Consider the following 21,985-nt stretch of genomic DNA (forward strand, 5'->3'; position numbering starts at 1 on the left):
GCATGTACAATTATTATTCTAATTCTTCTGTTTATTGAGAAAGCCTTCAATACTTCAGAACATGGTACATTTACTATTTCATCTCAACTTTGATCCATTTTTTGAAGCTAACGAAGTGCAACAAAGAAGCTATTTAAGCTACCTTTTGATCACTTCATGTATATTGTTAGTAATACAGTTGCTATAAGGTGTACAACATGAAGTATAAATAAAAAATATAATTCATAGTGACATGCTCAGTTGTAACTAGCTATATATGTGTACAGGTAGTCCTTGTTTAACAACTGTCTTGTTTAGCGACTGTTTGCAATGGTGATGAAAAAATAACTTTACGGCCAGTCCTCGCATTTACAACCTTTGCAGGTCTGTAAAGCAAAGGAAAGCTGAAATAAGATCATAAGCACAGTTGTGGTTTTGCTTAGTGACCCCTTCACTTAACAACCAAGCTGCCAGGCCCAATTGTGGTCACTGAATGAGGATTACCTGTATTCTGTGACAATGTTTGGTTTATGACATCTAAAGTAGCCCTTTGTTGCAATTCATAAATGCTAACTTGCTTACATTAGTTAAGCCTTAAATTGGTGCATGTCAACCTTCTTCAGTGTACATTAACATTCCGAGTATTTCTGGCCCAAATTCTGCCACGTATGAATAAAGCTTGCATTTTTCTATTCCCACGCAAAGCCAAAATGATTTGGCACATTTACCATAACATATACCTTTGTTGTTATTCTTCTTCCAGGGTCTGTCTTTGGATGTAATTTAATAAAATTACGTATCTAGATTTTTCCTGAATAACAGACTATTTTACATTTTTTGCCCAAATACTTACAATAAAGGAAGAGACAAGAATGTTAACCAGTACGATATTACTTAATACCCCACTGAATTAAATGAGGCATACTTCCTAGCCAAATTGGATGGCAGTGAAGCCTAGTGGGGCCAACTAGCATGCCAGTCTCTCCTCAAGCAAAGGGGATGGACTCAACACCCTGTCCCAGCATTTGCCTTCCTTTATCTTTTCTGCAGCTGATTTTGCTGGCAGGTGTAGTTCCTCTCTGCTCTTGCTGGCACCTGTGGCGTGATACTTCGTTCTGCTGCTCTGAGGGGAAACAGTTAATCACTTATCTACCATGTTATGCTTCGTGTGCTTGCTCCTTCTCCTCACACCTATTCTTGTGCACTGAATCTTTGCCTCAGTCAAGTTTGTTTGATTCCTTATAACAGCATATACTGTCGTCCAGACATTTTGTACTTTAGACTCTCATCAGGTTCAGCCAACATTGCCAAAGGCAATGGATTATGGGAGTTGTTCCAACCATTTGGCTAGCATCAGATTGCTGATCCCTGCCACATGTGAAAAAGAGCTGTGGATAACGGCATCTATACATGCTTTTTTTGGTCCATAAGAACACAGGAATGCTGTTCCTGCTAAACAAGAGAATGTTGCCTGTTGAATTTTCTCTTGAAGGATCATTTGTGGTCTGGCTAAGTGGCTGTTGCCAGCGGTGGAGAGCACAGCGTGAGACACTGAAGTAGAAATTACTTGCCAGTGCTGCATCTGTGCAAAAACATCCTTGTTGTTTGTTCCTGTTTCAGATCTGAGTGGAGTTTAATTAACCGTATTAACAGTTTGCAGTGACAGTGGAGTGCAAAGGTCCAGAGAACTTACTTTTCTCAAGACTTTTTCTTGTTTGTTTGCTTGTTTTAATGAAAACAGTGGACGATGAAATGTTTCCTAACATTTTCTTCTTAAATGATATATGGAAAGATGCAAAAAAAAAATTATGTAGATTTGGAAAGATATTAAATCAAGAAATAAACTAATATGGAGAAGGATGGAGAAGCTTTTCTTATCATAAACAAAATTTCAGTTTTCAGAAGTCCATGAAAAGAATAAAAATAAAAGCCAAAAGAAATAGAAACTGCTGACAGTTAAAAGTATTTCAGACTCAGAGACAGATTCAGTGTTTCATATGGCAAAATGTGTATTCTGAGTCGTGACATTTTCTCAGCTTTTTTTTCTCCGGAAAATTAGTATTTTTTTGCATTTGATACAGTGGAAGACAAGATCCAGAATATGTAACTTTATTTTACTACAATATCAACGGTTTCTTCTGTTTTTAGTATACACATTTTGCATGCCTAATTCTTCTAACATGCAGAAAGGAAGAGATGTTCCAGAAAGATGTTCAACTTTCCACTGCAAAGTTCAGTTTGTAGTCCCATTTCCATAGAAATTTAAAACACTGAGTAAATTCAGTCAAGGAATATATAACAAATTTTCTGAATAAAGTATACCTTAAACATTTATACATGAATCATACTCTTATGTACAAGCCAATTTATACTTAACATATTTTAAAAAGTAATGAAGTGCCTATATAGCTATAAAGGGTCCCAACGCCTAAGTATAGCATATGTTTCAGGTTTTACCAAAATAGTTGGGTTCTTTTAATCCCCACTCTTGATTTTTTTTTTTAACGCCAATTGCTTGAAACTTTCAGGAATTTGTAGTGGCAGTCAGCATGACTTGCAGGAGCAAAGCTGGGCGTGCAAAGAACTACTCAGGCTCTTACATGGTTTCCCCTCCCCCACTTGAAAATTGTGACTAAATTGGCACTATTGTTTTGTATACACGGAAAACATTCTGTTCATGAAGTAAGACATTGTGTAGAACTCTGAAACATTCCACTTTTTTCCCAGGCCTCACTAATCCAGTTGTTCTGAGGTTGATCCAAAAGTATTCAAGAACACCTACAGTGCATTCGGGAAGTATTCAGACCCCCTTCACTTTTTTCAATTTTGTTATCTTGCAGCCTGATACTACAATCGTTCAAATTCATTTTTTTTCCTCATTAATCTACACTCAGTACCCCATAATGACAAAGTGAAAACAGAATTTTAGAAATGTCTGTAAGTTTATTAAAAAGGAAAAACTGAAATACCACATGTGCGTAAGTATTCAGACCCTTTACTCAGTACTTTGTTGAAGCACCTTTGGCAGCAATTACAGCCTTGAGTCTTTTTTGGTATGACGCAACAAGCTTTGCATACCTGGATTAGGGGATTTTCTGCCATTCTTCTTTGCAAATCCTCTCAAGCTCAATCAGGTTGGATGGGGACCGTCGGTGGACAGCCATTTTCAGGTCTCTCCAGAGATGTTCAATAGGGTTCAAGTCAGGGCTCTGGCTGGGCCACTCTAGGACATTCACAGAGTTGTCCCTAAGCCATTCCTGTGTTGTCTTGGCTGTGTGCTTAAGATCGTTGTCATGTTGGAAGGTGAACCTTTGGCCCAGTCTGAGGTCCTGAGTGCTGTGGAACAGGTTTTCATTCAGGATATCTCTGTACTTTGCTCCATTCAGCTTTCCCTCAACCCTGACCAGTCTCCCAGTCCCTGCTGCTGAAAAACACCCCCACAGCATGATGCTGCCACCACCGTGCTTCACTGTTGGGATGGTATTGGGCAGATGATGAGCGGTGCCTGGTGTCCTCCAGACATAATGTTTAGAATTGAGGCCAAACAGTTCAATCTTGGTTTCATCAGACCAGAGAATCTTGTTCCTCACAGTCTGAGAGTCCTTCAGGTGCTTTTTTGCAAACTCCAAGTGGGCTTTCATGTGTTTTGCACTGAGAAGACTTCTGTCTACCCACTCTGCCATAAAGCCAAGATTGGTGGAGGGCTGCAGTGATGGTTGTCCTTCTGGAACGTTGTCCCATCTCCACACAGGATCTCGAGCTCAGTCAGGTTCTTGGTCACCTCTCTTACTAAGGCTCTTCTCCCCCGATTGCTCAGTTTGGCTGGGCAGCCAGCTCTTGGAAGAGTCCTGGTTGTGCCAAACTTCTTCCATTTGAGAACTATGGAGGCCACTGTGCTCTTGGGAACCTTCAGCGCAGCAGAATTTTTTTTGTAGCCTTCCCCAGATCTGTGCCTTGCAGTAATCCTGTCTCTGAGCTCTGCAGGTAGTTCCTCTGACCTCAAGGCTTTTGCTCTGATACAGTATGCATTGTCAGCTGTGAGGCCTTCTATAGAGAGGTGTGCGCCTTTCCAAATCATGTCCAATCAATTTAATTTACCACAGGCGGACTCCAATCAAGGTGTAGAAACAGCTCAGCAACTATCAAGAGAAATGGGAGGCACCTGAGCTAAATTTTAAGTGTTGTTGCAAAGGGTCTGAATACTTACGTACATGTAATATTTCAGTTTTTCCTTTTTAATAAATTTACAGACATTTCTAAAATTCTGTTTTCACTTTGTCATTATGGGGTACTGAGTGTAGATTAATGAGAAAAAAAATGAATTTGAACGATTGTAGTATCAGGCTGCAAGATAACAAAATTGAAAAAAGTGAAGGGGGTCTGAATACTTTCTGAATGCACTGTATTTCCTGTTTCTGCCAGTCTATTTCAGAAAGTTTTTGGACCACCCAAATGAATGGCCAGGTCGTGGTGGTCCAGGGAAAAAAAAAACATTCTTGAGCTGTCAGAAACATCCCATATTCTGAATTGTATGTTTCATGTTCCTGTTATTTTGTTTCTGAAGCCATTGCATAGTCTTACTGTGAAATGTGTTCACCAGAACTGAGAAAAGGTGACCTTTCTGTAGCTACAGCCACAATTCTGCTTTCTACCCTTCGCCTTGGGGGGACCATTACAGTAGCAATAAAAATGGATGCAGCTTTTCATAAGGCACTAAGATAAGCTTCTTCCGTCTCTTCTTCGGTCTAGGAAAAGGAGAGGCAGCGGTTAGAGAATCTGAGGAAGAAAGAAGAGGCTGAGCAGCAAAGAAAAAGGAAAATGGAGGAGGAAAAAAGGCGGCGACTAGAAGAGATGAAGCGGTATGGATTTGAGACCTTCTGGCTGCTCCTTTTGTGATCTGCCCTGAGTTTTCTGTTTTTTCTTCTCACTGGTCTCCTGTGTGCCCTCAGAAAACGTGAAGAGCGCCTCCGCAAGGTGTTGCAGGCCCGGGAGCGAGCAGAGCAGTTAGAAGAGGAGAAGAAGAAACGAATTGAGCAAAAATTTGCTCAACATGAAGAGAAGAATGAGAAGGTGAATGCAGTGAGGGAGCTTGTGGGGAAGGTGGGGCCCCTGCATAATATCTGGCTGTAAGATGTTGCTAATGTACCCTCTGCTAAAGCCAGGTGGGATTGTTAAAATCATGCACTTCGAGTATTATCTTCTCAGCTCAGAGCCACTCTCAGGCGGTCAGTACATTCTTTATACCAGATTTTTCAGTCTCATGTAAAGAAAACACCCCTTTTAACTTTTTCTTTTACTTCCTCTTTAAAAAAAACTATTGCTTTTTAATCTGTAACAAAAGAAAAAAAAATAATCCAGTACAGTAATAAATGATAATTCCAAGAAACAAAACAAGATAAACCAAAATAAAATAAAGCTTAGAAAAAAGATAATAGTAGTAACAAAAACAACAATAAAGTTGTACATATTAGAACAATGAAATATAATCTTAACCAACTCTTAACCAACAAATTAAACCCTGGCCATATGGAATCATATTTATCAAATTTCTCACAGCCTTCTTCATCTGTAGAAACTCCATCCAAAACTTTAATTCAGATGCAGCAGAGTCTCTGCTGGAAAAGAACAGTCTTCTGAGCTTCATACTTCATACTAGGTTCCAAATTTTCAGAATATAATTCCACATCACATTTCATGGTTTGGACTCTTACTTCTTTTCCATGCCTCTGCTTTACAACTCTAGAGGTCCCCCTATCATGTGCAGACTGTAAGACCCTTTTTTGTTTTTTATTCTCCCTATAACGCTTTCCTATCAACATGTTAGTAGAATTGCTTCCTAACAATTTCAGGTGAGGAATCCACAAAAATTGTAGAAAAAACAAAGAACCCTCTATCCCATTTTTCTCAAAGCTAGGAAAAAATCAGTCCCTTCCATGTGTGTGACATGGCCCTATGCACTATAGCCCTTGGCCATGAAAATACTGTTTCCCCAGCCTTAAGATAAGAAAAGGGATTATTTTGGCATAATGTATTGTCTCCCCCCATGCATCAAACAGAATATGTTCTCTGTACAATGCAAAATGTATATTTTAGGTTCGAGAGGAAAAAGTGGCAGAAGACAAAATTAAGAAAAGGGCAGCTGTCAAGAAGCTGGAAGAGCTTGAAGCCCGGCGCAAACAAGAGGAAGATGCCCGGAAACAGAGAGCACTACAGCTGGTAAAGTAGAGGGTTGGTGGGCAAAAGCAGGGAGGTGGTGGACCTAGGGGACTGAGGAAGGTGAAATGAACACATTCCTATTTATTACTGACACAATTGTTTTAATTTCTGCTGATTTTTGGTGGTATTCTTAAGTAACTATATCCTTAGTTTAACCAGATGGTAACTTATCTATATGGTGGTCCCAAGCCTAGATAAATGGGGAGGATTAATCTTCCACCAAGGGATTGCAAAATAAAGCATGCATCTACACAAGCACTGGGACAAAAGTGTTCACTGAATAATGCTACCACATCCAGGGCATCAATGATAGTTAACTACTGGTCAAGACCAACAACAAAAAAATCAGTTGCTCCAAAGTCAGTATCCCCGCTTCCATCCAATTTTTCCATATCACCATCTTTTTCCCACTTTTAAATTTGTGTTTCCCCATAAAGTCAATTTAGCATGAGAAAAGGGGTCAAACCTTTTATTAGACATCACATTCCATAACTTTCTAGCTGTCACAAATCTTTCCATTATTACTAGAGTTCTAGTGTATCTTGATCTTATACATAGGGTCGTCATGAGATGTTAGTTGCCATCGAGTTATTTACAACAACAACAATTGTCCATCCAGCCAGAGGTGCTATATGTGTATATTCCAAAGTTGCCCAAATGAGAAAATTAACACCAATTATTGGTTTCCAGTATTTAAAACTTAACAATAGATAAGCATGATGATATAGCTCTAGATTCAGAAAATTGAATCACCTTCATTAATTGGTAATTGCATTTTCTGTAAATTTTCTAAACAAAGAAGCTACAGAATATTGATGACTGCATTGGATGAATTGTGACTGCCTGGTTCAAGCAACATGTGAATCACTGTTCCAGACACTGAAAAATGGATGATGTTATATTACTCAGGGCGACCAGCATACTGAGAGTATTGCTTTCACAGTGGACTAAAAGGCATCTAACAGTATTGTGGCTTTTCAACCTATTTTGAGTTGACTTCACATTATTAGCTATTATGCAAATTCATTTGGTGAATTTTATGAAATTAAGCAAAGAATGAATTCTACTTTCAGTGCTAAGCCACACTGGACTCTCTATTACACAGCCATATTATCATCATTGCAGGAGACCTGAATGCCCATGCTGGGGCAAATTAGCCAGGACAGGAGGACATAGTCAGAAATGTTTGGCATTAAATGGTGATGGCTTGTGCCTGTTATCATTTGCAGCATAACATTGGCTAATCATTGGAAATAGCATATTCCAGCACTTGCAGAACACCAACTTACATGACACACACCCAGTAAAAACAATGCCACGTTCCTGGATTACTTTATAATACTCAACCAATTCAGGACCTCATTTAAAGACATCCATGTACTGTGGGAAGCAGGCTGCATGTCTGATCATCATCTTATACATGTAAGTGCAACTCTGCTTTAAAAGACCCACCCCCAAGGCAAAACTCTCGCACTGCAGGGAATGGTCTTGACTGGCCATTATATCCTCAATGGTTTCAGCTAGCCCCATCCAATTGCTTTGCAATGCTTGCAGAACCAGAAAATATGGAGGAAGCTGCAAATCTCTCTGCTTCAACTAAATAAATGCACCAGGTCTCTCTGCTCTGCCCCCTGTAAACACACCCAAGCCTGGATATCAGATGAAAGTGTAGACATGATTGACCAAAAGAAACAATCCCAATACTACTAACTTCACCATATCATCTGTCTTTATTATAGCGATAATATTCCTGCAGACTTGCAAGAAGTTGCACATCAAAAAGAATGCTAGACAGTGTACACCGCAACATCTTAGAGCTTGTACACATAGCATCAATGAAAGCATTAGCAACACTCATTTGCATGTTATGTTCCAACACTGAACATTTGAAACAGTAGAAATAATATTTCTACCAACTATATAACCAACAAGAATCTGATATATACAACCTGCAGGACCACCCCACAACCTAGGCCTTCCTGATAAATCAACATCAGGGGAGGTGGCAAGCACTGAAAACATGTAAAGCAAAACAAAACTGCTTGATGTGATGTCCCAGCAAAAGCACAGACAGCAGCAGACGCCGACACTTTACTACAGTGACTGTGCTAACTAATTCAGTTATTCAGGCTATCAGAGCAAGAACCAAGCACATGGAAGCAAGCTATCATAGTCCCTATCTTTAAAAGAGGAGATAACAGTGAGTGCAAAAACTACAGTGGGATCAGTCTGTTCTCCATGGCCAATAAAATATTCAAGCAGGTAGTTGAATTCTGAAAAACAGAACAAGTGGCCCATGAAGAAGAGCTTCCCAGTCAGCACTGAGGTATGCTAGGGATGCATTCTATCTCCATTGCTATTCAATACCAAAGTAGACACCATCATGAAAAAAGTCTTCGCAAATAGGCATGGAATTGAATTTGGCAAGGGACAAATCATTGGAGACCTCATAGATACAAATGATACGGCCATATTTGCTGATGAAAAAGTGGAAGCCACTGATATCCTCTGTGACATCAGGGATGCAACAGGGCTATTTGGACTGGTCATCAGCATGGAAAACATGAAGTACTGACCACACAGTATTTAGCAATCAGCATTATCCATACACCTAAATGGAGTGCAATTTAGAACAAGTCCAAGAATTCAAATACTCCAGTTCCATAGTACAGGAAAAGGAGGTTGCCTTAACAGCTGAAGTGAAACCCCAGACTGGTATAGAGAACCTTGGAGAAGGAATCTAGGGGCCATTAGGGAAACAGCAAGTGCAGTCTGGAGAGGCAGGAAAATGTTAGAAACTCAACTGGCCCTCCTCCCTGACTCCCTGGGGTATAAGAGGGAGGAGAGGGAAGACAGGCAGACTTGCAGGATTCTGTTGTTATAGTCTATCTCCATAAAGTATAGCTATAGTCCTATGGACTCTTTTTCCTGATCTGGTGTACCTTGAAGGGCTGACATTGGTGCGGCCACCACTGTTTTTGGTTTACTCATCTGGCAGAAGCCTCACATTACTATATACATCAAAATTTATGGTAACTGATACTACAAATTCTATATAGGGCTGAATAATAGATAGTTCTAGAGCCAGAGATCCAAAAACAGGAAACATTCCAAATGTTCTATCTCCATAGAATCCTTGGTATCACATTGATAGACCATGTCAGAAATGCTGCCACCAGTCAATAGCCAATGAAATCCAAGATGGTAGTTGATATAGTTTGGGCACATTTGCAGAATGAATCGAGCTTGCTACCCATGCAAGCTCCTCTGGAGAACTTAACCACATGGATAGAAAGTTCAGTGCAGAACATCGAGGAAAACCTGGATAAAGCAGATTATAACTGATCTTGTCCAGTGCAGATTTGACTTGAATCAAACCAAAATCATAGCATACGTTGTATTAAATATCTGTGGCCTTGTAGCACCCACGTCAGTACAATGGTTGCAGAGGTGCACTAGGGAGATCACGTTCAATTCTTAGTATACTGTTCCTCCTATAGTAGAACTTTTTTCTCACAAATCGTTCCCCACATAGTCAGGCTAAGCTTCAAAATGTTAGAATTTTGGGGTTCTTTTTTCGTCATAATCTTAGCATTTAAGAGTTGAATAGAAAAACAGGATATTTCAGGTTTGCAATCTCAGATGGGCTTGTGGGAGAGATGTAGCTAGTGCCATGTATGACTTTTCCCATGACTCCTCTCTGATTTTCAGGTTAACTGGCTTCATTTGCCTATGGTGTGAACCTCACTTAGAAAATAACATGATCTTTTCCTAGGAAGAGGAAGAACGTAGACATAAGGAGCTGATGCAGAGGAAAAGAAAGGAGGAACAAGAGAAAGCAAAGAAGATTGCCGAACAACGCCAGGCTGAGCTGGAAAGAGAAAAAAACCTGGCTGCTGAGAGAGAACTGGAGAGGAAGCGAGAACAGGAAAAGATCCAGGCGCAGCAGTAAGAACAGAATAGCTGAGCGTCCTTCCATTCCATGAATTCTCATAGAAGCAGGCATGGGAAGAGTTCTCATGTGCACAAATATATGATTAGGACATCTGGTGGCATAGCTGGGACTAACGGGGTTCAAGTTATGCTGAAAAGATTGATTGGTTTTCTCTTCAGGTGGTAATGTAGCATGTTTGCTTGCAGGGAGTGTGAACAGCAAGAGAAAGAAAAGGCTGCTCGCTTGCAGAGAGAGGTTTTACAAGCAGCTAAGGAAAAGGAGAGGCTCAGCAAAGAAATGGAGGAAAAAGAGAGGAAGTTGGTAAGGGGCTCATCCATCTCTCTGAATGTCTTCCGTTACGTTTGCAGCCCACCCACCTCATCTGGATCTGTTGTGGGGCAACCGCAATGTCCTTTCTCAATATTGCATGGCCTCTTTTTAGCAGGAACAACAGAAGCAAGAAGAGGAACTACAGAAAACAACTTTAGAGGCTCAGGCGGAGACTGCCAATAAACAACTGAATGTGACGGTGAATGTTGAGGTAATCTCAGAACTACACTGAATAATTAGCAAAAAGAGTGACAGTAACCCTAAGTATATGGTCTTAAACTTAAGATTATATTGGAAAGCAGGTTAACTCTAGTGGGTGTTTAAGGTTTACCATACAGAGCCATTTTTAATACTGCCAACAAAGTGGAACTTCTGGCTCTTCAGTTGTTGAATCGAACAGGAACATCTCTTTGTATACACCCATAAAAGGGGAGGAGCCAAGATGGTGACCAACTAGCAGCTTCTGAAATAAGCTCCCAGCTTGTGACTGGCCTCAACCCTTCTGGCTCAGTCCCACACCCTAAAAATGCCATCCAGAGGCAAGAAAAGAACCCGGACCAGCCCCGGTAATGATATTGGGGCTCATAAATCCAATAAAGCAATAAAACAGATGAGGATTGACTCCTATCTCCTCACCCACTCCTGCTAGGAATTGTAGCTTGGCAGCATCTGGAGAGTCACAGTCCTAGTCCTACAATAACCACAGTTTGACACTGAACTGCTACGTAAACTAGAATAAAATGGCCTTGGCCCTGAGAAATGCAGCAAATCAAAACATTGGCCTATTTTATTGCCCTATAATACTTTAATACAAATTTGCTTCTCCCCTCATTCCTTCCTCTGTGTGTGTGTTGTGTTTGGGGGGGGGTACCTTTTTAGTGTGCCTCTGTCTCTCTGAGATAGACATCCTTTCACAAAACTGGGGAAAGTTGAAAGTATAGTGGCAGAAGTTAAAATCTAAAGAGGAAAAATAAAACGTGCTAGAAGGAAATATCTGGACTAATACATTGGATAAAAAAACCCTGGCTGCCTCCTAGGACTTGTCGTTAGAAAAATAAAGCTATTATTCTAATAGAAAATAACTTTTTCTTGAAATAGAAAGGAACTTTGGATCTTCAGGTTATGCTTTACCACCAGCTGCTTTGAAGGAGGGAGGGTGCAGCTTGGGATCTCTCAACTGAGACATAATTTTTAGGCCTTCCTGCTGCCACTGTTGGGAAGAACTAGAGAGTTTGTTTGGAAATGAGAACAAATAAGTTATGTCAGTTGCTCTTCTGAAAAACAATGGGAAACTACTAACAGATCTCCTCTTGGACTCTAGCATGTCCTACAACTCTCTTAGTGGTTCCAGGATCCAATTCCAGTGACTTGATTTTTCTGGCATTCTTCTTTCTAGAACTCGCCTATCAGTAATTCATACCAGATGACACCTCAAGGCCCCAAACAACCCAAGATTGATCTAAATAATTATGGGATGGATTTGAACAGTGATGATTCAACAGATGATGAGAGCCAGCCCCGCAAACCCATCCCTGCTTGGGCTACTGGTATGTTGGAAACCATCTGTATTCTTTGATTCACATTACAGCTGAGCACTCCCTTAAATATGCTTTCCCTAATCCAGTGCCCGGCAGATGTACAGAAAGTGCAACCTCTAGAACTCCCAACTCTTTGCTAAGAATTCAGAGAGACAAAGTCCCAATGTGCCAGGAGGGTACCAGGCTGAGGAAGGCTTCCCAGTATTTTATGGAACCTGTTGCCATGGGATATGGTAGTTCACTTTACATGGTTTTAAAAATTGGTGGACAGGTTTACAGAGAACATTTTTATCCTGCTATTGGCCTTGAGTGCTGAACAGAACAACTGTGCTCAGAAGCTGTATTTCTTGTCACTGGTATTTGGAAAGAAGCTGTTCACATTTTAGAAGTTTCTGGCTGTTTATGACCCAGTGTAACCATTTCTGTGGTCTAATGAGATTTTCAAGCATCTTCTAAACATGCTTGCTTAAAAGCAAAGCTGGGCAACATGGAATTGTATTTCTTCTAAAGATCTGGGCTACTAAAAACGTGAAACTTCTGTGCAGTGTGACAATGCAGTATTCATGATGTACCTGGAGACTTGACATAGTATCTTTTAAACGTAGTGGTTTAGCACTTTGGTCTTTTTTCATACTTAGTGAATATAGCTTTAAAATGTGCTGGGAAGCAGAATTTGTATTTCCTGTTTGTTTGAGGACAGAGACCTTTTTCATTTTTAATATAGAAAAAGAAACACATTACAAAAACTTACATAAATACATTCCAAATTATATACATCTACAATATATAGGATGTCCATCTCTTTTATGGGCCAGATCTGTTAAGTATATTTTGGCAGGCAGATTTCAGTGCTTCCAGCAGCGATCTGTAATGGTCTGGAAATATTTCAGGAAGGAAATGCTTTGCTAGCAATGGACAAGATCAATTCTAATTTTAATTACACATGCACAATATCTTTTCATTTTAAAATGTTCATAATTGTTGCTACTGTCTTTTGTGTGAATTGGATTATGAGGGAAGACGACAATTTCATCCATGAGATTGGGGAAAAATTATCCATTCTTCCTTGGGAATTCTTGCTGTCCATTTTAAGAACTGAAACTGCAGAATACAGACCCCAAACAGCAGTCAATATATCTGTTCTTCCTTCCCTTAGGAAATCAGCTAAGCCAAGCAATCCTGCGTCAATATTATAACCCACCAAATACCAAAGCACTCTTTGGAGTGGTGAAGAGTCCCAGGTTGGAAGAAATCTTCTATAAGAGCAAGCCGCGTTATTTCAAGCGCACTAGCTCTGCAGTATGGAATTCCCCACCTTTCACAGGTGGCAAATCTGTCCCTTCTGCTTTCAAGAGGTGCTGATGCCTGTTCAGTCTAATGTGTGTCTGGTTATATTTGTCAAAGGAGAACATGTATTGCTTTTTAATGTGTACACTCTTTTTTCTTTTATCAATATTAATAAATATTATGCTCCCATGATGAAGTTTCTGTCTCTGCTCACGGTGCCTAAGTGACCTGCTAGGATTGGCAACAATATTATAATAACCCTATTGTTATATATGTCAGCTGTTAGGAACCTATATGTAGAGAGTAAGGGAGTTGACCTCGACGGAAATAAATAAGAACCGTTACCTAGGCAAAGACGGCTGAAACATTATTTAAGTCCTGGGAAGCAAGACAATATTTGGAAGTAGCTCAGACAAATGTTTGCCTGATTTACTGAGGTATAAGAAGGAGTGGAGGTACAATACAATAAGACATTCAAGATTCTTTTATTATAGCCTATGTCATGAGTAAGGATGGCGAGCAGGGGGCTCCCATCCAGACTGTCAAGTGCATGCGTAGCACTGAGGAACTGTTCAGCCATTCAAAGAGACACAGATCGGGACCGCCTTAACCCTTGGGGGTTATATGTCTGGGTTTTTCCCACGCTTCTTCAGTTTGTTAGGATTCCTGTTAGGTACTAGTAATAAATATTAGAGACCAGTTCATTGTCTCAGTGTGTTTCCTGGTTGTTAGGACAGCCTATCTCTATAAAGTATATTATTTTCTGTCTCTTCTCCCTAGTGGGGCTGTTGTAACTGGCATGTAGGACTAAGAATAAGGACCTGTAAGGACAAATCTTGAGTTGTCATTGAGTGACCTTGGGTGAATACACACTCATTCTAATCTATCATTAGATTACTATAAAAATAAATTGGGACAAATCAAGCCCTTGAGGGAAGGGGGGATACAAATGTACTATGAAGCGTGCCTAAGGTCATATATTTAATTCTTTACATTTCCAGTTATTAAAAAGATCAGGTAAGTTAATGGGAGGTCTGTTTTAGAACCTGGAGGTAAATGTCTCTTGAATGTATTTTTGAGCTTTATTGTTAGAGATGATGGAGAATGTAACTGCTCATAAAAGGGCTTAGTTTTCAATATAGCTGTGCATAGGATTGGCTGATATTAATCCCTAGTTTCCTTAATAAGTTGTGCCAGTCCTTTACTTACTGTGTCCTATAAAATGTTTGCCTCAGTGAAGTTGCCCTTTCACCCTCATTCTAAGGCACAAACCATAGTTACAAATCAATAAACCGTTTCATACAAAATGCCACATTTTTATACCATTCAAAATGAAACCATTATGGGTGAACACAATACATGCATTCTACCCTTTAGACTGTTCTGGGATGATTCTGCAAAAACTCCATCACAATTTTGAGGAAAAAATATCAACCAGCACTGCAAGATTTTGTAGTGTTGTGACATTGTTAAACTGTAGCCTAGCTTGCTTTTAGGCACAAATCTGCCTATCAGGCTTTTTATGATAAAGAGGATATGGTTATATCTCATGTTTATACATAGCAGGAACTTGGGAGTGTAAAATTGGCTTTTTGTATTTGGTTCAATTTTTTTTAATAACAGGAAAGATACACTAAGAAACTAAAAATAGCTATTTTTTTACGTTTCCGTTATAAATTGTTTTATTCCTTATTGTCTTAGACACTTCTTGAGCTATACTTTTTATGTTTCTAGTCCATAGTAAAGGTTGGCCCAAGAAATGTCCTCCCTGAAGAGGACTAAATCTCATCACCTCCATTCTGTTTATAAAAGCCAACCAAATATGTGGCTAAAACTTCAGGGCTGGCAAGAGTTCAGCATCCTTAGGGTACATACAGCTCTATCCACCCCTCATCTTTCAGGGACTGCCTGCTGAGGTTCTGGCTAAGAGGAGAGCTGGCCTTATTAGGAACACCTCAACTGCACAGGACTCGAACAGGAGAGTCCAGAAACATTGACAATTGGTGAATCTAACTGGATGCTTAGGGCCCATCCACACAGCTCCCTAACTTTGGTGTCAAAATCCCTTTATAATGAAGGATACTTCCTTATGACACAGCCTTCCTGTCATCCCCACGCCCAGCCAAGGCCACCTAACTTCAGGTTTATCTGATCCAAAGTTATAGTGATCCCCACCCCACATTAGGGGCAGCATTTGACACCCACTTGACTGGAGGAAAGCAAGTTAAACCAGCTACCTTTGTTACTAACTAGCCTTAAATCAAAAGAGACAGTGAACTCTGTAACAATCTGTCCAAAAGCTGTTAGAGACAAGTTGTCGGAAAATATCGAATTACCTTCCAAAACAAGAAAAATTGTAAACCATTTCCTTTTCCTTTTTTTTTTAAAAGAGCACTTCTATTTTTCTTTTCACTTGTTTGGTTTCCTTGGATAAAGTATCTCATACTGGTTCACTTAATCCACCCTGTCTCATTCCCCATTCCTTGCCACCTTTTCTCCATACCTCTTTTGGGGATGCCTCTTAAAGCTGGTTTGTTGTTATCCCATAATTGATTCTGAAATGTTTGCCTGTAGAATAAAGTAACAATTGTCTTCCCTGAGTGATATCTTTAAAGATGGAAGAGCTTTCCACTGAAACCAATGGAGAAATTGGATTTTCATGAAGTCAGAACTGACCATTTTCACCACCCTCCCCAAATACCATAACTGAAAAGGAAAGCTAACTTTCTGCTCTGAAACTGTAGTTTGCCAATGTGAATTCCAAAGCCAAAGTTGGATTTATATTCTGTCATTCCTTCAGAGACTCCTGCTTTCCTTCCTATCCTTCCATCCTCTGGTTTTTCCTCCACAATAACTTTCTGAGGTACTTTGGACTGAATAATAGTGACAGGACCAAGGTCACTCAGTAGGTCTTCCTGATCTTGGTTTCAAACCTTAACCTCGTTGTGCTTGTTGAAGACCTTTCCCAGTGCCGTGATGGGGTTGGTATATCCATCCTTCTGCACCTTGATTTCTCAGTGGCTTTTAATACCATTGACTACAGTACCCTTTTAGATCAGCTGCAGGGGTTTGGAGTGGGAGGCACTGTATGGCAGTGGTTCACCTTCCTTAGTGGTCACTTCCAGTTGGTGTTGACGGGAGGGGAGAGATTGCACCTACAGCCCCTTACTTGTGGGGTGTCTCCAGGCTCAACACATTCCCCCTCAAAACATCTACATGGAACTGTAGAATGAGGTCATCTGTCAGTTGTTCAGTCTTATCAGTAGGCTGATGATAACCAGCTCTGCATCTCAACCCTGGGCTGCACAGGTGAAGCTGTCAATGTACTAGCCCAGTGTCTGGAAGCTGTTCGGGTCTGGATGGGGTGAAACAGACTTCAGCTCAATCCTGACAAGGCTGAGTGGCTGTGGCGGTTTTGCCCCCCCACCCCCACAGGTTGGGGACTTTTTCACCAGCGGCCTTGAATGGGATTGCACTTCCCCATTTGAGACTGGTGCACAACATGGGGGTCCTCTTGGATTTGCGGCTACTACTCAATGAGCAGGTGGCAGCTGTGGCCAGGAGGGCCTTTGCATAGGTTCATCATATGCACCAGTTGTGCCTGTTCCTCAGCTGGGAGGCCCTTTAGACAGTCACTCGTGCTCTTGTCACCTAACAACCTATTGCAATGTGCTTGTGCATTGCCTAGATTGGTGTTTCCAACCTTGGCCACTTTCAGATGTGTGGCATGGCTGGCTGGGGAACTTTGGGAGTTGAAGTCCACACATCTTAAAATGGCCAAGGTTGAGAAACACTGGGCTAGATTGATAAGTCACCCCCCCAAAAAAAATCCCAAAATGCAACAGTAGCTAGTCACTTCTATAGCACTACCAAGAAAACTGAATGGATGCTGTCACTAGCACAGTGCAACCACATCTTAACTATATAGCTGTATAAACAACTGAAAGCTTTGTGGCACAGAACACTGTTGCTTCCAGAGAAAATGGATGGGAAGTTGGATGTAAAAAAGAAAATACAATGCGTAATTTTGTGGTGGAAAAGAAACATATAGAACACTTTTCTGGGTCTTTGGAAGTGAGGGCATTAGTTAAAAAAAAAATTAGGGAACATTTAATCCTAATGTTCACACTTACATTAGCAGAAAGCCTGAAGAATTAGAAGCTTATATATCACAGAAAAGGCTGAAAATTACAACACTCAGGAAGACTGGGAACAGAGCAAGAGAATAGGAAGTTGGGTGAGAGTTAAAAAAAAAAGTGGGATTGGACTGTGAGGTTATGGGGAAAAGCCAAGTCAATATGCTAGTCAGACTAAGGTAACAGTGGAAAATAAATCATTCGTAGCAAATTCCATCCATATATTCCTGGGGGCTATTTGGGAGCCAGAGATGAAATCCTTCATCAGGTGACTAGAAAAACTATGAGAAAATAAAATCATAATTTTAAAAAGTGTTTTTGGTGTGTTTCAAACCAGCAGCCTTCTATTTACAAAGCAAGTGATATAACCATTATGTTATTACAGCATTCTTAGTAACAGTAGCTCTAAAAGATATTAGAGACCATGGTAATCATTGAGTCAGTTGAAGGGTATTCCTTCTTGGGTCAGCCTGTAACCAAGTAAAGCACAGCAGCCAAAATGAACAGGAATACTGAAGGTAACATAAGAGGAAAAAGTGTACTTTAAAACCACAGCAGGTAAATGTACCTGGAAGTTTCATCTGCAATGGGAGGAGGTGCCTATACAACATTTCTGCCCTCCAGAAATAGTTGCTGGCCTGCTCTGGCAATGGAGCAGCACTCATGTGGCCACTGGGCTCAGTTCCTCGAAGGCCATTTCAGCATTGGCTGCTAGAGAATACAAACCCTCACCCAGCCTTTTAAAAAAAAAATAGCATGGTCAGGAAGACTGAATGTGGGTGTCACATGGGGTTGATATTCCCACTGTTCCATCATCAAAGAGTCTGTGTTTGCCATTATTTTTTAAATGTTTATACACACACACACACACACACATATATATAAGCTGCTTCTTCCTTTTTTTTTCTTGTCCAAGAAAGGAAATGGGTTAATTATATTCATGGTTTCCATTTTTCTTCTGTAGCATTTTCCTAGCTTCCCTTCTGCTTTGGTTAGGGTTTTATTCATTTTCTGTCCCAAGGCAAAAAAAGCAGAATGTTTTTTTTAAGGAATACCTATTGCTTGTATTGTAGAAATTGTTCAGAAGCATAAACATTCAGGTGGTTCCAGTTTAGTGGCTCCCAGAAGCATTTGAGGGAGAGAGTTGTAACAGGCAAAATAGTGGTTGAAGCCTCACCCCTTTTCTACACATATTGACATCTCACATTCATACAAAATGGTGGATCTTTGATTATAATGCCATGACCATCATCTCTCCTGTCATGAACCCCACCCCCCGCAAACAATGGAGGTTGCTTTCTCCAAAGAATGTGCCCAAATGGCAATTTTGGGAAAGCAGATGAATAAAGAAACGTTCTTTATGTTACTGTTCTCCATCATATATGTTTTAGATTTATTTATTGGGAACACTATTGCCTAGGTTCCCAGTTGGCATGTCCTGTGAAATTTCTGGCTGGGAATCCCAACATATCTCCAGAGCATCAGGTTAGGAAAGGTTGCTCTGAACTAAGTATATTGAGTAATTAGGCAGTTGATGTAATCCAGCAAGTTTTGAGATGGGGGTAGATAAAGAACTAGATGCAATGGTGAATGAATGAGTAACCGATTGAATGAATGTATATTATGCTGCTGTAGGTTAATATAGTGCTAACAATGTGTACACCTGTTCACATGATACAAGACAATGTATTCATAATCTAAATTCACATATTGGGGTTACAAACCCTTTCAGACCAATGAAACATAAACTAACTGAAGTCCCATTACTTTCAATGCGTTCATTCTAAACCTATGCACAGAACCAGCCAACTGACTTTTGAGGGAGACTTTTGAGCTAATAAAGATAATCCATTTGTCATTGTTGTTGTTTATTTATTCGTTTAGTCGCTTCCGACTCTTCGTGACTTCATGGACCAGCCCACGCCAGAGCTTCCTGTCGGTCGTCAACACCCCCAGCTCCCCCAGGGACGAGTCCGTCACCTCTAGAATATCATCCATCCATCTTGCCCTTGGTCGGCCCCTCTTCCTTTTGCCTTCCACTCTCCCTAGCATCAGCATCTTCTCCAGGGTGTCCTGTCTTCTCATTATGTGGCCAAAGTATTTCAGTTTTGCCTTTAATATCATTCCCTCAAGTGAGCAGTCTGGCTTTATTTCCTGGAGGATGGACTGGTTGGATCTTCTTGCAGTCCAAGGCACTCTCAGAATTTTCCTCCAACACCACAGTTCAAAAGCATCAATCTTCCTTCGCTCAGCCTTCCTTATGGTCCAGCTCTCGCAGCCATATGTTACTACAGGGAACACCATTGCTTTAACTATGCGGGCCTTTGTTGTCAGTGTGATGTCTCTGCTCTTAACTATTTTATCGAGATTTGTCATTGCTCTTCTTCCAAGGATTAAGCGTCTTCTGATTTCCTGACTGCAGTCAGCATCTGCAGTAATCTTTGCACCTAGGAATACAAAGTCTTTCACTGCTTCTACATTTTCTCCCTCTATTTGCCAGTTATCAATCAAGCTGGTTGCCATAATCTTGGTTTTTTTGAGGTTTAGCTGCAAACCAGCTTTTGCACTTTCTTCTTTCACCTTCATCATAAGGCTCCTCAGTTCCTCTTCACTTTCAGCCATCAAGGTGGTATCATCTGCATATCTGAGATTGTTAATGTTTCTTCCAGAGATTTTAACTCCAGCCTTGGATTCCTCAAGGCCAGCTTGTCGCATGATGTGTTCTGCATACAAGTTGAATAGGTAGGGTGAGAGTATACAGCCCTGCCGTACTCCTTTCCCAATCTTAAACCAGTCTGTTGTTCCGTGGTCTGTTCTTACTGTTGCTACTTGGTCATTATACAGATTCTTCAGGAGGCATAAAAGATGACTTGGTATCCCCATACCACTAAGAACTTGCCACAATTTGTTATGGTCCACACAGTCAAAGGCTTTAGAATAGTCAATAAAACAGAAATAGATGTTTTTCTGAAACTCCCTGGCTTTTTCCATTATCCAGCGGATATTGGCAATTTGGTCTCTAGTTCCTCTGCCTTTTCTAAACCCAGCTTGTACATCTGGCAATTCTCGCTCCATGAACTGCTGAAGTCTACCTTGCAGGATCTTGAGCATTACCTTACTGGCATGTGAAATGAGTGCCACTGTTCGATAGTTTGAACATTCTTTAGTGTTTCCCTTTTTTGGTATGGGGATATAAGTTGATTTTTTCCAGTCTGATGGCCATTCTTGTGTTTTCCAAATTTGCTGGCATATAGCGTGCATTACCTTGACAGCATCATCTTGTAAGATTTTGAACAGTTCAGCTGGGATGCCATCGTCTCCTGTTGCCTTGTTATTAGCAATGCTTCTTAAGGCCCACTCAACCTCACTCTTCAGGATGTCTGGCTCTAGCTCACCGACCACACCGTCAAAGCTATCCCCGATATTGTTATCCTTCCTATACAGGTCTTCTGTATATTCTTGCCACCTTTTCTTGATCTCTTCTTCTTCTGTTAGGTCCTTGCCATCTTTGTTTTTGATCATACCCATTTTTGCCTGGAATTTACCTCCAATGTTTCCAATTTTCTGGAAGAGGTCTCTTGTCCTTCCTATTCTATTGTCTTCTTCCACTTCCGCGCATTGCTTGTTTAAAAATAATTCCTTATCTCTTCTGGCTAACCTCTGGAATTTTGCATTTAATTGGGCATATCTCCCCCTATCACTGTTGCCTTTTGCTTTCCTTCTTTCTTGGGCTACTTCTAGTGTCTCAGCAGACAGCCATTTTGCCTTCTTGGTTTTCTCTTTCTTTGGGATGTATTTTGTTGCCGCCTCCTGAACAATGCTGCCAACTTCTGTCCAGAGTTCTTCCGGGACCCTATCTACTAAGTCCAGTCCCTTAAATCTATTCTTCACCTCCACTGCATATTCCTTAGGAATATTAGTGAGCTCATATCTAGCTGATCTGTGGGTCTTCCCTAATCTCTTTAGTCTGATCCTAAATTGTGCAAGAAGAAGTTCGTGATCTGAACTACAGTCAGCTCCAGGCCTTGTTTTTACCGACTGTACAGATGTCCGCCACCTTTGGCTGCAAAGGATGTAATCAATCTGATTTCGGTGTTGTCCATCTGGTGAAGTCCATGTATAAAGCCATCTCTTAGGTTGTTGGAAGAGAGTGTTTGTTATGCAGAGTGAGTTGTCTTGGCAAAATTCTATCAGCCTGTGTCCTGCTTCGTTTTGTTCTCCCAGGCCATACTTACCTGTAATTCGAGTTGTCATTTGACTGCCCACCTTAGCATTCCAGTCTCCTGTGATGAAAATAACATCTCTTTTAGGCGTGTTGTCCAGTAGGTGCTGCAGATCCTCATAGAACTGCTCTACTTCAGCTTCTTCAGCATTTGTGGTTGGGGCGTATATTTGGATCACTGTGATGTTAGATGGCTTGCCCTGAATTCGAATTGAGATCATTCTGTCGTTTTTTGGGTTGTATCCAAGCACTGCTTTAGCCACTTTACTATTAATTATGAAGGCTACTCCATTTCTTCTGTGGTCCTCTTGTCCGCAGTAGTAGATCTGGTGGTCATTTGATG

The 21,985-nt window shown here is 40.6% G+C and overlaps 1 protein-coding gene across 1 annotated transcript in view; it reads left to right on the plus strand.

Annotated features, from left to right (window-relative positions):
* Window positions 1-13,682, plus strand: part of INCENP (inner centromere protein) — a 46,234-nt gene extending 32,552 nt beyond the window's left edge. The window contains exons 11-18 of the mRNA XM_063289240.1: window positions 4,729-4,838; window positions 4,929-5,049; window positions 6,073-6,195; window positions 9,971-10,143; window positions 10,336-10,450; window positions 10,572-10,670; window positions 11,856-12,006; window positions 13,154-13,682. Coding sequence (XP_063145310.1) covers window positions 4,729-4,838; window positions 4,929-5,049; window positions 6,073-6,195; window positions 9,971-10,143; window positions 10,336-10,450; window positions 10,572-10,670; window positions 11,856-12,006; window positions 13,154-13,359 — 1,098 coding nt within the window. The 3' untranslated portion in view covers window positions 13,360-13,682. The remainder of the gene's footprint in view (window positions 1-4,728; window positions 4,839-4,928; window positions 5,050-6,072; window positions 6,196-9,970; window positions 10,144-10,335; window positions 10,451-10,571; window positions 10,671-11,855; window positions 12,007-13,153) is intronic.
* The last annotated feature ends 8,303 nt before the right edge of the window (window positions 13,683-21,985 follow it).

Source organism: Candoia aspera, chromosome 1 (genome assembly GCF_035149785.1).
Source record: "Candoia aspera isolate rCanAsp1 chromosome 1, rCanAsp1.hap2, whole genome shotgun sequence".
NCBI classification, from domain to species: Eukaryota; Metazoa; Chordata; class Lepidosauria; order Squamata; family Boidae; genus Candoia; species Candoia aspera.